The following is a 12,418-nucleotide window of genomic DNA, read 5'->3' as shown; positions in this document are numbered from 1 at the left end:
ACACACACACACACACGCATCTACACACACACACACGCATGCACTCACTCACACACACACACACACGCACTTCACTCACACACACACACATGTAAGCAACTCACCACACACGCATGCACTTACTCACTCACACAATAATGCACTTCACTACACACACACGCATGCACCTCACCACTCACACACACACATGCACTCACTCACATGCATGTACCACTCACACACACATGCACTCGTATGCACTCACTGCACTCACTCACATGCATGCACTCACTCACACACACATGCACTCACTCACATGCATGCACTCACTCACACACACGCACACCTGCGCGCACATGCACACACACCTGTGGTTATTGATTTATTGACTTTTCTTCATCTTTCCTGTTTTTATTTATTTGTTTGTTTGTTTTATTTCTCCTCTGATTCTTTTTCTTACAAAACTCTGACAGAGGAAACAGTTGTTTACAGTCAGGCGGTGAGAAGATGAAGATGATGATGTTGTTGTTGTTGTTGTTGTTGTTGTTTTTCTGAGCCAAACCAGACGTCTGAGGCACAGAGTGGAGAGTTTTGGCTCGGAGCTTCATGCTTCATGAGTCGTACTTTGAGAGGAAGAGGAAGTGTCTGTTTGGGATTTTATGACAAAACATCTGCGAATAATTGTCTCAGTGTTGTTGACATTTTGTTATTTGTTATTTAAACTTAAATCAGTTAAATGATTCATTGATTACATGTGGATTCATTCTTCTTTGTTAAGATCAAACTAAATAAAAACATCTTCATCAAACACTTGACCACAGACAAGTCAATGAAGAGGAGTGAGCCCCAAACAGCACCGGAGGAGAGAGGAATCAAGGGAGCAAGGAAGGAGAGAAGGAGAGAAGGAGGGAGCATCTATTTCTTTTTGCTGAACAGACTAAAGCGCTTCTCCTTGTCTTTTTCTCTCTTGCCTGGGCTGGACTCAGCGGTTGCCGAGGCGACAGAGGCTGGCAGCGTCTGAGCGTGTGCGGCGGTCGCGGGGGTGCTGTGGCTGCTGGGCATCACCTCTGACCTTTCACCTGCCACGGCGGCTGAGATGGTTGAGATCCACGAGTTCATCTCCTCCTGTGGACAAAGAAGAGAAGGTGGAGGGGGCGGAGTCAGACCAGACATCATTCATTCATTCATTCATCCATTGAGCAGCAAACAGGATTTAAATAAAGTTTTTTTTTACTCACATCATCTTTGGTTTGGAAGAGATACTCATTCCCGTCAGTGATTCTGAGGGGATTAAGATTATAAAAAATTATCAAAGATTAAATCAAAATTTATCAAAGAATATCAAAGAATATCAAAGAATATCAAAGAATATCAAAGAATATCAAGGATTATCAAGATCAAAGATTATCAAAGAATATTAAAGAATATCAATGAATATCAAAGGTTATCAAGGATTATCAGATATTATCAAGTATTATCAAGGATTATCAAAGATTATTATAATAATAATAATACATCATACTTATATAGTGCTTTTCTGGACACTCATGAAAGATTATCAAGATTATCAAAATAAAAGATTATCACAGATTATATGAAAGATGATCACAGATTATGTCAAAAATGATCACATATTATATGAAAGATGATCAAAGATTATATAAAAGATGATTACAGATTATATCAAAAATGATCACATATTATATGAACGATGATCACAAATTATGTCAAAGATTATATAAAAGATGATCACAGATTATGTCAAAGATGATCACAGATTATATCAAAAATGATCACAGATTATCTGAAAGATGATCACAAATTATGTCAAAGATTATATGAAAGATGATCACAGATTATGTCAAAGATGATCACAGATTATATGAAAAATGATCACAGATTATATGAAAAATGATCACAAATTGTGTCAAAGATGATCACAGATTGTGTCAAAGATGATCACAGATTATATAAAAGATGATCACAAATTATGACCCTTGTCTCACTTGAGTTTGAAGACGTGTTTCTTCTTCTTGTAATCCAGAGCCACCTCGCAGACGGCGTCCTTCAGGCTGACAGGGATCTCGCTGTGGTAGGGAATTCCCTGAGCCGCGTTCTTCTGGTCTTTGTAGAATCCCAGCTCTTGCTGGTTGATCACACAGTAAACGTTGTGCCATGACCTGCAGAGACACCATGTCACAATGAAAACAATCACGACAACAGCAGAGGATCATGGGAATGGCTGTTCTCTTAAACAGACCGCCCACCTGTTTGATGCCTTCTTGTTAGGCCCCTCCCACTCATGCTTGCGGTGCAGGAAGCCCTCCAGCTGGGACGTCGGAGCGTCCTGATGGCTTTTGGCCGGCAGTGTCGCGGCCTGACTGACCTTTGATTTACGAGTTGCCCCGGGAGACGCAGAGGGGCTGGGCTCCGATGTCCCGTTCACCACCTCGCCTCCTTCCTCGTTGTCCTGGAGACAGAGGACAGAGTCAGTGGACGGACGTCACTCTAGCAAAAGTAATCAATCATTAATAATCATGTTGACAGAAGCTGTGGATCAGTTATCAGCTGCAACATGCAGAGCAAAGCACAATCAGACATTTCCCTCAAAACTAACATTACAATCCAAAAAAGCCCTTCTGTGTTTGTCTCATATAAACGTCTTCAAACAGACAAAACAACTTAATTCATTCTAACAAAGAGTGATGAAAAAAAAAAACTACAGCACATTAATCTAGAATATTACGTTAAGATTTAATCTTTAATCTACATTAATCTTACAAAAGATTCAGATTTTAGCCACTTAAAACCTAGTCTCTTAAGGGCATGTCCTTGTCTTTATCTCAGTCTCCCACGTCAAACCTCATAGAGAAAATCAGTGATTTTAACATCACACACTGCTGCCTCCTTGTTTTAAATGCATAGTTCAGATTAACCTCAGTGACACAAAGTGACCACACGAGGCAGCAGAGCTCCTGTGTCCCCGCCACCTAAAATCACTGATTTCAAGTGAGTGTGTGTATGTGGGAGAGTGAGTGGTTTAGAAACTTCAGTTTCACAATGAAATAAAGACGTGATCATGTGACCTTGATATCAGAGACGTAAACTGACAGAGATTTTATTACACAAGTGTTTCAAGTGTCCCAGCTGACAGCCATGTTTTCACTGAGCTCACACACACACACACACACAGATTAGAGGACATGCATCAAACACACGTGTACAGTGTGAAGAAGACAGAAGAGGGAAAGAAAATAATCATCTCAAACAATTATCCATAAAATTATTTGGAAATTGTTACAGATCATCATTGGTGAGAACAGAAGTGATCGTTCCAAACCAAACCAAACCAAAGCACACAGATGCTCATTACCCTGAGATCTTCAAGAGCTGGACAAACGGTGGACCCTCAGTTTCACAACAGTCCAGAGGCCAGATCCAATCCTGGGGCTGAAGGACTTTTTGGACTTTTACTGAAGGACTTTTTACTGAATGACTTTTACTGAAGGACTTTTACTGAAGGACTTTTTACTGAGCGACTTTTACTGAACGGCTTTTACTGACGGACTTTTTACTGAAGGACTTTTTACTGAAGGACTTTTACTGAAGGACTTTTACTGAACGACTTTACTGACGGACTTTTTACTGAAGACTTTACTGAAGGACTTTTACTGACAGACTTTTACTGAAGGACTTTACTGAAGGACTTTTTACTGAAGGACTTTTTACTGAACGACTTTTACTGACGGACTTTTTTTACTGAAGACTTTACTGAAGGACTTTTACTGACAGACTTTACTGAAGGACTTTACTGAAGGACTTTTTACTGAATGACTTTTTACTGAAGGACTTTTACTGAAGGACTTTTTACTGAGCTTACTTTTACTGAACGGCTTTTACTGACGGACTTTTTACTGAAGGACTTTTACTGAAGGACTTTTTACTGAACGACTTTTACTGAACGACTTTTACTGACTGACTTTTTGAAGACTTTTACTGAAGGACTTTACTGACAGACTTTACTGAAGGACTTTTACTGACTTTTTACTGAACGACTTTTTAATGAACAACTTTTACTGAACGACTTTTTAATTAACAACTTTTACCGAACGACTTTTACTAAAGGACTTTTTACTGAAGGACTTTTACTCAATGACTTTTTACTGAACAACTTTTACTGAAGGACTTTTACTGAAGGACTTTTTACTGAACGACTTTTACTGAATGACTTTTTACTGAACAACTTTTACTGAACGACTTTTTACTGAACGACTTTTACTGAACGAATTTTTACTGAACAACTTTTATGATTTTTTACTGAAGGACTTTTTACTGAAAAACTTTTACTGAACGACCTTAAGGACTTTTACTAAAGGACTATAAGAGATTTAAGAGATTTTACTGAAGGACTTTTCGGGCTTTTTACTGAACGACTTTTACTGAACGAATTTTTACTGAACAACTTTTAGGATTTTTTACTGAAGGACTTTTTACTGAAAAACTTTTACTGAACGACCTTAAGGACTTTTACTAAAGGACTATAAGAGATTTAAGAGATTTTACTGAAGGACTTTTCGGGCTTTTTACAGAAGGACTTTTGCAAGTAAATGGTCAGTAAATCATTGATTTTGGTCAACTGTTTGAATAAAACGACTCAAAAGTGTTTTGATGAGTTCATGTCTGAATGTATACATGATATTGTGTATACATGAAATAATGTATGAATGTAATAAAAGGAAGGATGAAAATCATGAAGAACATGAGGAAAAATGAAACTTATAAACTAATAATGATGGTGACAACATGCAACAACAACAACAACACATGAGACGTTACAACTGGTTAATAAACAGATGAACCAGTGATTGGGTGTGACAGGGTTTATTATGGGATGTGTGAGTGGAGACATGCAGCAGGAAGTGAAACAGTGACAATATGAACCATGGAACTTCACACACACGCACACACACACGCACACATGCAGACACACATATATGCGCACACACACATGAATAAAAACATTTTTAAGAATTGAAATGTTAAGAATTGAGATGAATGTTAGTTTTCCATTTGTGTCATTTTGTAACAAAATATCTTGTTATTATATCATAAATATATGAAACATTACACTTAACAAATATTGCAGATTATGTTAATGATCAAACTTATGTTTTATTTTAAGACTTTCAATATTTAAGAATAAAAGGAAGGAAGACATCGTAACATAAATATAATTAATTATGATATATATTTATATGATATATAATTATGTTGATGACATCAATAAATACTCCACACAGTGAGTTTGTAAATCACCATGGAAACAAAGAAAAATATGAAGAAGTGAGGAGAGAGGAGGGCGAGAGGGTCGAGCTACAGGAGAGAGAGAGAGAGAGAGAGAGAGAAAGACACAGAGCGAGCGAGAGAGACAGAGAGAGAGAGATGGAGAGAAGAAAAATGAGGGAGGATTGGATTTAAGAAAAACAGCTCTGTCTCTCTGTGTGTCACCCTTTCATCATCACTTCATCACCCTTTCATCATCACTTCATCACCCTTTCATCATCACTTCATCACCCTTTCATCATCATTTCCACTGATCAATATTTTACACATTTTCTGAACCAAACAAACTCATGAAGATATGAATATAATCAGAGGTTATGAATACATGAATATAAAAGTAACATGAACGTGTTGGAATGTCAGGAAGTGGTGAATGATGTTCGCCATGTTTAAAATGAAGTGGTGAATGCTGTTCCTCATGTTTAACATGAAGTGGTGAATGCTGTTCCTCATGTTTAAAATGAAGTTGTGAATGCTGTTCCTCATGTTTAAAATGAAGTTGTGAATGATGATGTTATTTAATGTTGTTCCTCGTGTTTAAAATGAAGTTGTGAATGATGTTATTTATGTTTAAAATTAAGTGGTGAATGTTGTTCCTCATGTTTAAAATTAAGTGGTGAATGTTGTTCCTCGTGTTTAACATTAATTGGTGAATGTTGTTCCTCATGTTTAAAATGAAGTTGTGAATGTTGTTCCTCATGTTTAAAATGATGTGATGAATGTTGTTCCTCATGTTTAAAATGAAGTGGTGAATGTTGTTCCTCATGTTTAAAATGATGTGATGAATGTTGTTCCTCATGTTTAAAATGAATTTGTGAATGATGTTCCTCATGGTTAACATGAAGTAGTGAATGTTGCTCCTCATGTTTAAAATTAAGTGGTGAATGCTGTTCCTCATGTTTAACATGAAGTGGTGAATGCTGTTCCTCATTTTAAAATGAAGTGAATGCTGTTCCTCATGTTTAAAATGAAGTTGTGAATGATGTTCCTCATGTTTAAAATGAAGTTGTGAATGTTGTTCCTTGTGTTTAAAATGAAGTTGTGAATGATGTTATTTATGTTTAAAATTAAGTGGTGAATGTTGTTCCTCATGTTTAAAATTAAGTGGTGAATGTTGTTCCGTGTTTAACATTAATTGGTGAATGTTGTTCCTCATGTTTAAAATGAAGTGATGAATGATGTTCCTCATGGTTAACATGAAGTAGTGAATGTTGCTCTCATGTTTAAAATGAAGTGGTGAATGCTGTTCCTCATGTTTAACATGAAGTGGTGAATGATGTTCCTCATGTTTAAAATGAAGTTGTGAATGCTGTTCCTCATGTTTAAAATGAAGTTGTGAATGATGTTCCTCATGTTTAAAATGAAGTTGTGAATGTTGTTCCCGTGTTTAAAATGAAGTTGTGAATGATGTTATTTATGTTTAAGTGGTGAATGTTGTTCCTCATGTTTAAAATTAAGTGGTGAATGTTGTTCCTCGTGTTTAACATTAATTGGTGAATGTTGTTCCTCATGTTTAAAATGAAGTGATGAATGATGTTCCTCATGGTTAACATGAAGTAGTGAATGTTGCTCCTCATGCTTAAAATGAAGTTGAATGATGTTCCTCATGTTTAAAATGAAGTTGTGAATGTTGTTCCTGTTTAAAATGAAGTTGTGAATGATGTTATTTATGTTTAAAATTAAGTGGTGAATGTTGTTCCTCATGTTTAAAATTAAGTGGTGAATGTTGTTCCTCGTGTTTAACATTAATTGGTGAATGTTGTTCCTCATGTTTAAAAAGTGATGAATGATGTTCCTCATGGTTAACATGAAGTAGTGAATGTTGCTCCTCATGTAAAATGAAGTGGTGAATGCTGTTTCATGTTTAACATGCTGAATGCTGATGTTTAAAATGAAGTTTAATGCTTCCTCATGTTTAAAATGAAGTTGTGAATGATGTTCCTCATGTTTAAAATGAAGTTGTGAATGTTGTTCCTTGTGTTTAAAATGATGTGAATGATGTTATTTATGTTTAAAATTAAGTGGTGAATGTTGTTCCTCATGTTTAAAATTAAGTGGTGAATGTTGTTCCTCGTGTTTAACATTAATTGGTGAATGTTGTTCCTCATGTTTAAAATGAAGTGATGAATGATGTTCCTCATGGTTAACATGAAGTAGTGAATGTTGCTCCTCATGTTTAAAATGAAGTGGTGAATGCTGTTCCTCATGTTTAACATGAAGTGGTGAATGATGTTCCTCATGTTTAAAATGAAGTTGTGAATGCTGTTCCTCATGTTTAAAATGAAGTTGTGAATGATGTTCCATGTTTAAAATGAAGTTGTGAATGTTGTTCGTGTTTTAAAATGAGTTGTGAATGATGTTATTTATGTTTAAAATTAAGTGGTGAATGTTGTTCCTCATGTTTAAAATTAAGTGGTGAATGTTGTTCCTCGTGTTTAACATTAATTGGTGAATGTTGTTCCTCATGTTTAAAATGAAGTGATGAATGATGTTCCTCATGGTTAACATGAAGTAGTGAATGTTGCTCCTCATGCTTAAAATGAAGTGGTGAATGTTGTTCCTCATGTTTAAAATGAAGTTGTGAATGTTGTTCCTCATGTTTAACGAAGTGGTGAATGTTGCTCCTCATGCTTAAAATGAAGTGGTGAATGTTGTTCCTCATGTTTAAAATGAAGTGGTGAATGTTGATCCTCAATAACGAGACTAACCTAATAATTGGTTCATTTAAAATCTTTCACTCATGAAATAAAATAATTATTAAAATGAACGAGAAGAAACAAAAACAACTGAAGAGAAAGGTGTGTGTGTGTGTGTGTGTGTTCATGGAGCGTCGGTGGCTCTGTGGCTCTGCAGGATGCTGCTGCTGTATTTCTTGTAGGCAGGTGAACGATAACTAACCCTAGCAGGATCCTGGTCTGACTGAAGACCGTTCTGAGACAGCGACTCTCCCTCCCTGTAGACACACAAGGTCAAACACAAGGTCAACACAAGGTCAACACAAGGTCAAACACAAGGTCAACACAAGATCAAACACAAGGTCAACACAAGGTCAACACAAGGTCTAACACAAGGGCTAACACAAGGGCAAACACAAGGGCAAACACAAGGGCAAACAAAAGGTCAACACAAGGTCAACTCAAGGTCAAACACAAGGTCAAACACAAGGAGCAAACAAAAGGTCTAACACAAGGTCAACCCAATGTCAAATAGAAGGTCAAACACAAGGTCAACTCAGAGTCAAACACAAGGTCAAACACAAGGTCAAACAAAGGTCTAACTTACAAAGTCAACCCAAAGGATCCAAACACAAAGGTCAACAAAGGTCAGCACAAAAAGGTCAAACAAAGGTCTAATACAAGGTCAGCAAAGTCAAACACAGGGGAGCAAACACAAGGTCAACACAAGGGGCAAACACAAGGGCAAACACAAGGTCAGCAAGATCAGAAACACAAGGTCAACACAAGGTCTAACACAGGGGCAAACACAAGGTCAACACAAGGTCTAACACAAGGGGCAAGCACAAGGGCAAACAAAAGGTCTAACAAAAGGTCCTAACACAGAGTCAACCCAAGGTCAAACACAAGGGCAAACACAAAGGTCAATACAAGGGCAAACAGTTCAAACACAAGGTCAACACAAGATCAAACACAAGGTCTAACACAAGGGCAAGCGAGTCAACACAAGGTCTGACACAAGGGCAAGCCACAAGGGTGAAACAAAAGGTCTAACAAAAGGTCTAACACAAAGGTCAGCAAGGTCAAACACAAAGGTCAACACAAGGGCAGACACAAGGTCAAACACAAGGTCAACACAAGATCAAACACAAGGTCAACACAGGGCAAACACAAGGTCAAACACAAAAGGTCAAACACAAGGTCAGCACAAGGTCAAACACAAGGTCAACACAAGATCAAACACAAAGGTCAACACAAGGGCAAGCACAAGGTCAACACAAGATCAAACACAAGGTCAACACAAGATCAAACACAAGGTCAACACAAGGGCAAACACAAGGCCAAACACACACCTGTGCTGAGCTGTAGCATCGGCAGACTGAGCCTCAGTGGGCGGGGCTTGTCTCCTCCTCTCTTCTTCCTCTTGACTTCTTCTCACTTCCAGTAACTCCATCTGACAAAGAAACACTTTTCATTCTGTCCAGATAGATTCTCTACTTTCACACACACACAAGTTTGTCTCGTGTGTCTCACCGTGGTCAGCCTCTCCAGGGCGGAGAATCGCTCCTCCCAGGTCGCGGCTGACTTCTCAAAGGCCTCGTGGCGTTTGATGAGTTTCTCTACCTCGTCCACACTCTGACCCATCTCTCTGCTCGACAGGTACGGCTCCTGACCCAGAAGCCACGCCTCTGCCACGCCCGCGTCCCGGGAGAACTGATGCACCTCCAGGACTGAACACACACATAGGGACACACACACACACACATTGAGTCTATGTTACTCAATGTTACTCATTTTACTCATATTACATATGAGTAAAAGTGGGCGTGGTGAAGTTTCTCACCCAGTCTAAGCCACTCCCATCTGTCCTCCCACTTGTCAATCATGTCTTTCCTCTTGTCCGTCAACTGTAACAACTTTTCTTTAATCTGAGGAGAAAAAAAACATTCAAACAAGAAAACTTTACATCAAACATATTTTCACGACATGAAACTATGAATGAGTGAATTACATTTTAAACACTGTCATAAAACCCTGGACAAAAGGTCACTGAGGTCACTGATGTGGTCAGTTGTGGTCAGCTGTGGTCACTGCTGCGGTCAGCTGTGGTCAGTTGTGGTCAGCTGTGGTCAGTTGTGTTAGTTGTGGTGACTGCTGTGGTCAGTTTTGGTCACAGCTGTGGTCAGCTATGGTCAGTTTGGTCAGTTGTGGTCAGCTTTTTGTCGGTTATTGGTGACTGCTGTGGTCGGATGGTGACTGCTGGTCGGTTATTGGTGACTGCTCATGGTCAGCTGTGTCAGTTGGTGACTGCTGTGGTCAGCTATTGATCCGGCTGTCAGTTGTGGTGGCTGGTGGTCAGCTGTGGTTGGTTGTGGTGACTGCTGTGGTCAGCTGTAGTCGGTTGTGGTGACTGCTGTGGTCAGCTGTGGTCAGCTGTTGTCGGTTAATGGTCAGCTGTGGTCAGTTGTGTTAGTTGTGGTGACTGCTGTGGTCGGTTAGTGACTGCTGTGGTCAGCTGTGGTCAGCTGTGGTTGGTTGTGGTCAGTTGTTGTCCAGTTTGGTCAGTTTTTGGTCTGGCTGTGGTCAGCTATGGTCAGCTGTGAATTTGCAGTTCTGGTCAATTTGTAGTCTTTTGTCAGTTGTGGTGACTGCTGAGGTCCTTTGTGGTCAGCTATGGTCAGCTGTGGTCAGTTCTGGTCAGTTGTGGTCGCTTTGTCAGTTGTGGTGACTGCTGAGGTCAGCTGTGGTCAGCTATGGTCAGCTGTGGTTAGTTGTGGTCAGTTGTTTGTCAGTTTGGTCAGTTGTGGTCAGCTGTGGCCACTGCTGTGGTCAGTTCTGGTCAGCTTTTGTCAGTTGTGGTCAATTGTGGTGACTGCTGTGGTCAGTTGTGGTGACTGCTGTGGTCAGCTGTGGTCAGTTGTGGTCAGCACCTCCTCTGAAGCGTAGTGTTTCCTGGCCAGCAGAGTCTTCCCCAGCTCGATGCAAGCGGTGAAGCTGTCGTTGCGAGCATCGATCTCTGCTTTGATTCCCTGATGGTTGTTCATCAGAAGCTCCACTGAAGACACATCTCTGAAAAACCAGCACGTTTCGTTACTGAGTTAAACTGACCATTACCTGAAACAATAAATTCATTCATTCATTGTCTCCCGCTGTATTCTCCACATGAGAAGATGGGTTCACAGAGAAGGCGGGGTCACCTGGGCTTCTCCTGGGCCTCGATCAGACGGATGACGTCCTCCATCCACAGCATCAAGTCACGCACCAAACTGAAGAAACGGAACTTGTCCCCAGTGTCCACCAGCTTCACCCGTCGCCCCTCTGCCGCGTCCAGTAGGTCCTTCCAGGCGTCCAGGACCTGGACGAGGGGGCGAGAGGAGGCGGAGCAAAGAGTCAGAGCAGAGGAACAAAGCTGTTTTTAACCTTTAATTAAACTTCTTTTTAGTGTTTTATTTTATTTTAGTTGTTTTTATTCAGCCTCAGTCCTTTAATGTCCTTCTGTCTCCATGTGTCTGTCTGTGAGGTTTAGGGGTGGTGTCTGATTGAGCTAACACCTGAGCTAACATTTGAGCTAACACTTGAGCTAACACCTAAACTAAAAAGCTAACACATGAGCTAACACGTGAGCTAGCATTAGCTATTTAAACAACAACATACAGAGCTATAGATGACTCAGCATTTAAATACATTTTACTTTTATATTTTATTCATAACTGATTCAAACTGACTATGACTTTAACTAGAACAACTTTAACTAGAATAACTTTAACTAGTTATTCTAGTTAACACCTTTAACTACAACTTTAGCTAGTAACACTGAGTTGACTTCAGTGTTTATATGAATGATTGTATACATACATGAAACGTAATAATAACAATAATAATAAACCAAATGAATATTAAGAAAAATCTGTTCAATGTTCAAGAAATCCACAAAAATGAGGATTAAATCAGAGTCAATCTGCTTACAGTTACTGTGGTCCTGACAGCTCTTATTGATCATCTGTCAGTCACATTGATTATTATCAATAATGAACATTCTTCTTCTTATTATTATTATAATTATAATGTTTCTTGCTGTGGATGGAAACATGGCCGCAGACGAACACAAGCAGCTAAAAAGCAGCTCCGCTGGATTATTTCTGTTTTCAGCCGTGAACTCGCTCAAACCTTCACTCATCAAACAGACTTGTTGCAAATAACTGGTAGTATTTGTAACTCTTCACAAGCTCAAGGGGTGGAGTTTACAGGGTCTCCATCAGATTAACCCCGCCCACCTTGTGATGTCAGAAAGATAAAGAAACACTACGAGTATTTGCAAACGAGCAGCGCTAACACGAACCACAGCCACTAAAAAACACTAAAATGTCACTAAAGACTCAACATTTTAGTTTTGAACAGAAAATCTGAGAATGAAGCAAAGC

The 12,418-nt window shown here is 39.2% G+C and overlaps 1 protein-coding gene and 1 long non-coding RNA gene across 2 annotated transcripts in view; one reads left to right on the top strand and one right to left on the bottom strand.

Moving 5' to 3' along the window:
- Nucleotides 1-385: 385 nt before the first annotated feature.
- The window catches only part of LOC122762748 (spectrin beta chain, non-erythrocytic 1-like), a 46,102-nt gene continuing 34,069 nt past the window's right edge, over nt 386-12,418 (bottom strand). The window contains 10 exon segments of the mRNA XM_044017927.1: nt 386-1,104; nt 1,218-1,260; nt 1,986-2,159; nt 2,247-2,449; nt 8,221-8,275; nt 9,350-9,450; nt 9,531-9,727; nt 9,841-9,925; nt 10,928-11,066; nt 11,195-11,352. Coding sequence (XP_043873862.1) covers nt 895-1,104; nt 1,218-1,260; nt 1,986-2,159; nt 2,247-2,449; nt 8,221-8,275; nt 9,350-9,450; nt 9,531-9,727; nt 9,841-9,925; nt 10,928-11,066; nt 11,195-11,352 — 1,365 coding nt within the window. The 3' untranslated portion in view covers nt 386-894.
- Nucleotides 6,250-7,155, top strand: LOC122762749. The gene is made up of 3 exons (XR_006358764.1): nt 6,250-6,264; nt 6,296-6,297; nt 7,103-7,155. It is a non-coding gene; the product is annotated as an uncharacterized LOC122762749 (long non-coding RNA).

This window comes from Solea senegalensis, unplaced genomic scaffold (assembly GCF_019176455.1).
Source record: "Solea senegalensis isolate Sse05_10M unplaced genomic scaffold, IFAPA_SoseM_1 scf7180000016056, whole genome shotgun sequence".
In the NCBI taxonomy this organism is placed as follows: Eukaryota; Metazoa; Chordata; class Actinopteri; order Pleuronectiformes; family Soleidae; genus Solea; species Solea senegalensis.
The sequence above is the reverse complement of the archived record's forward strand: the minus strand, read 5'-3'. Positions and strand labels throughout refer to the sequence as shown.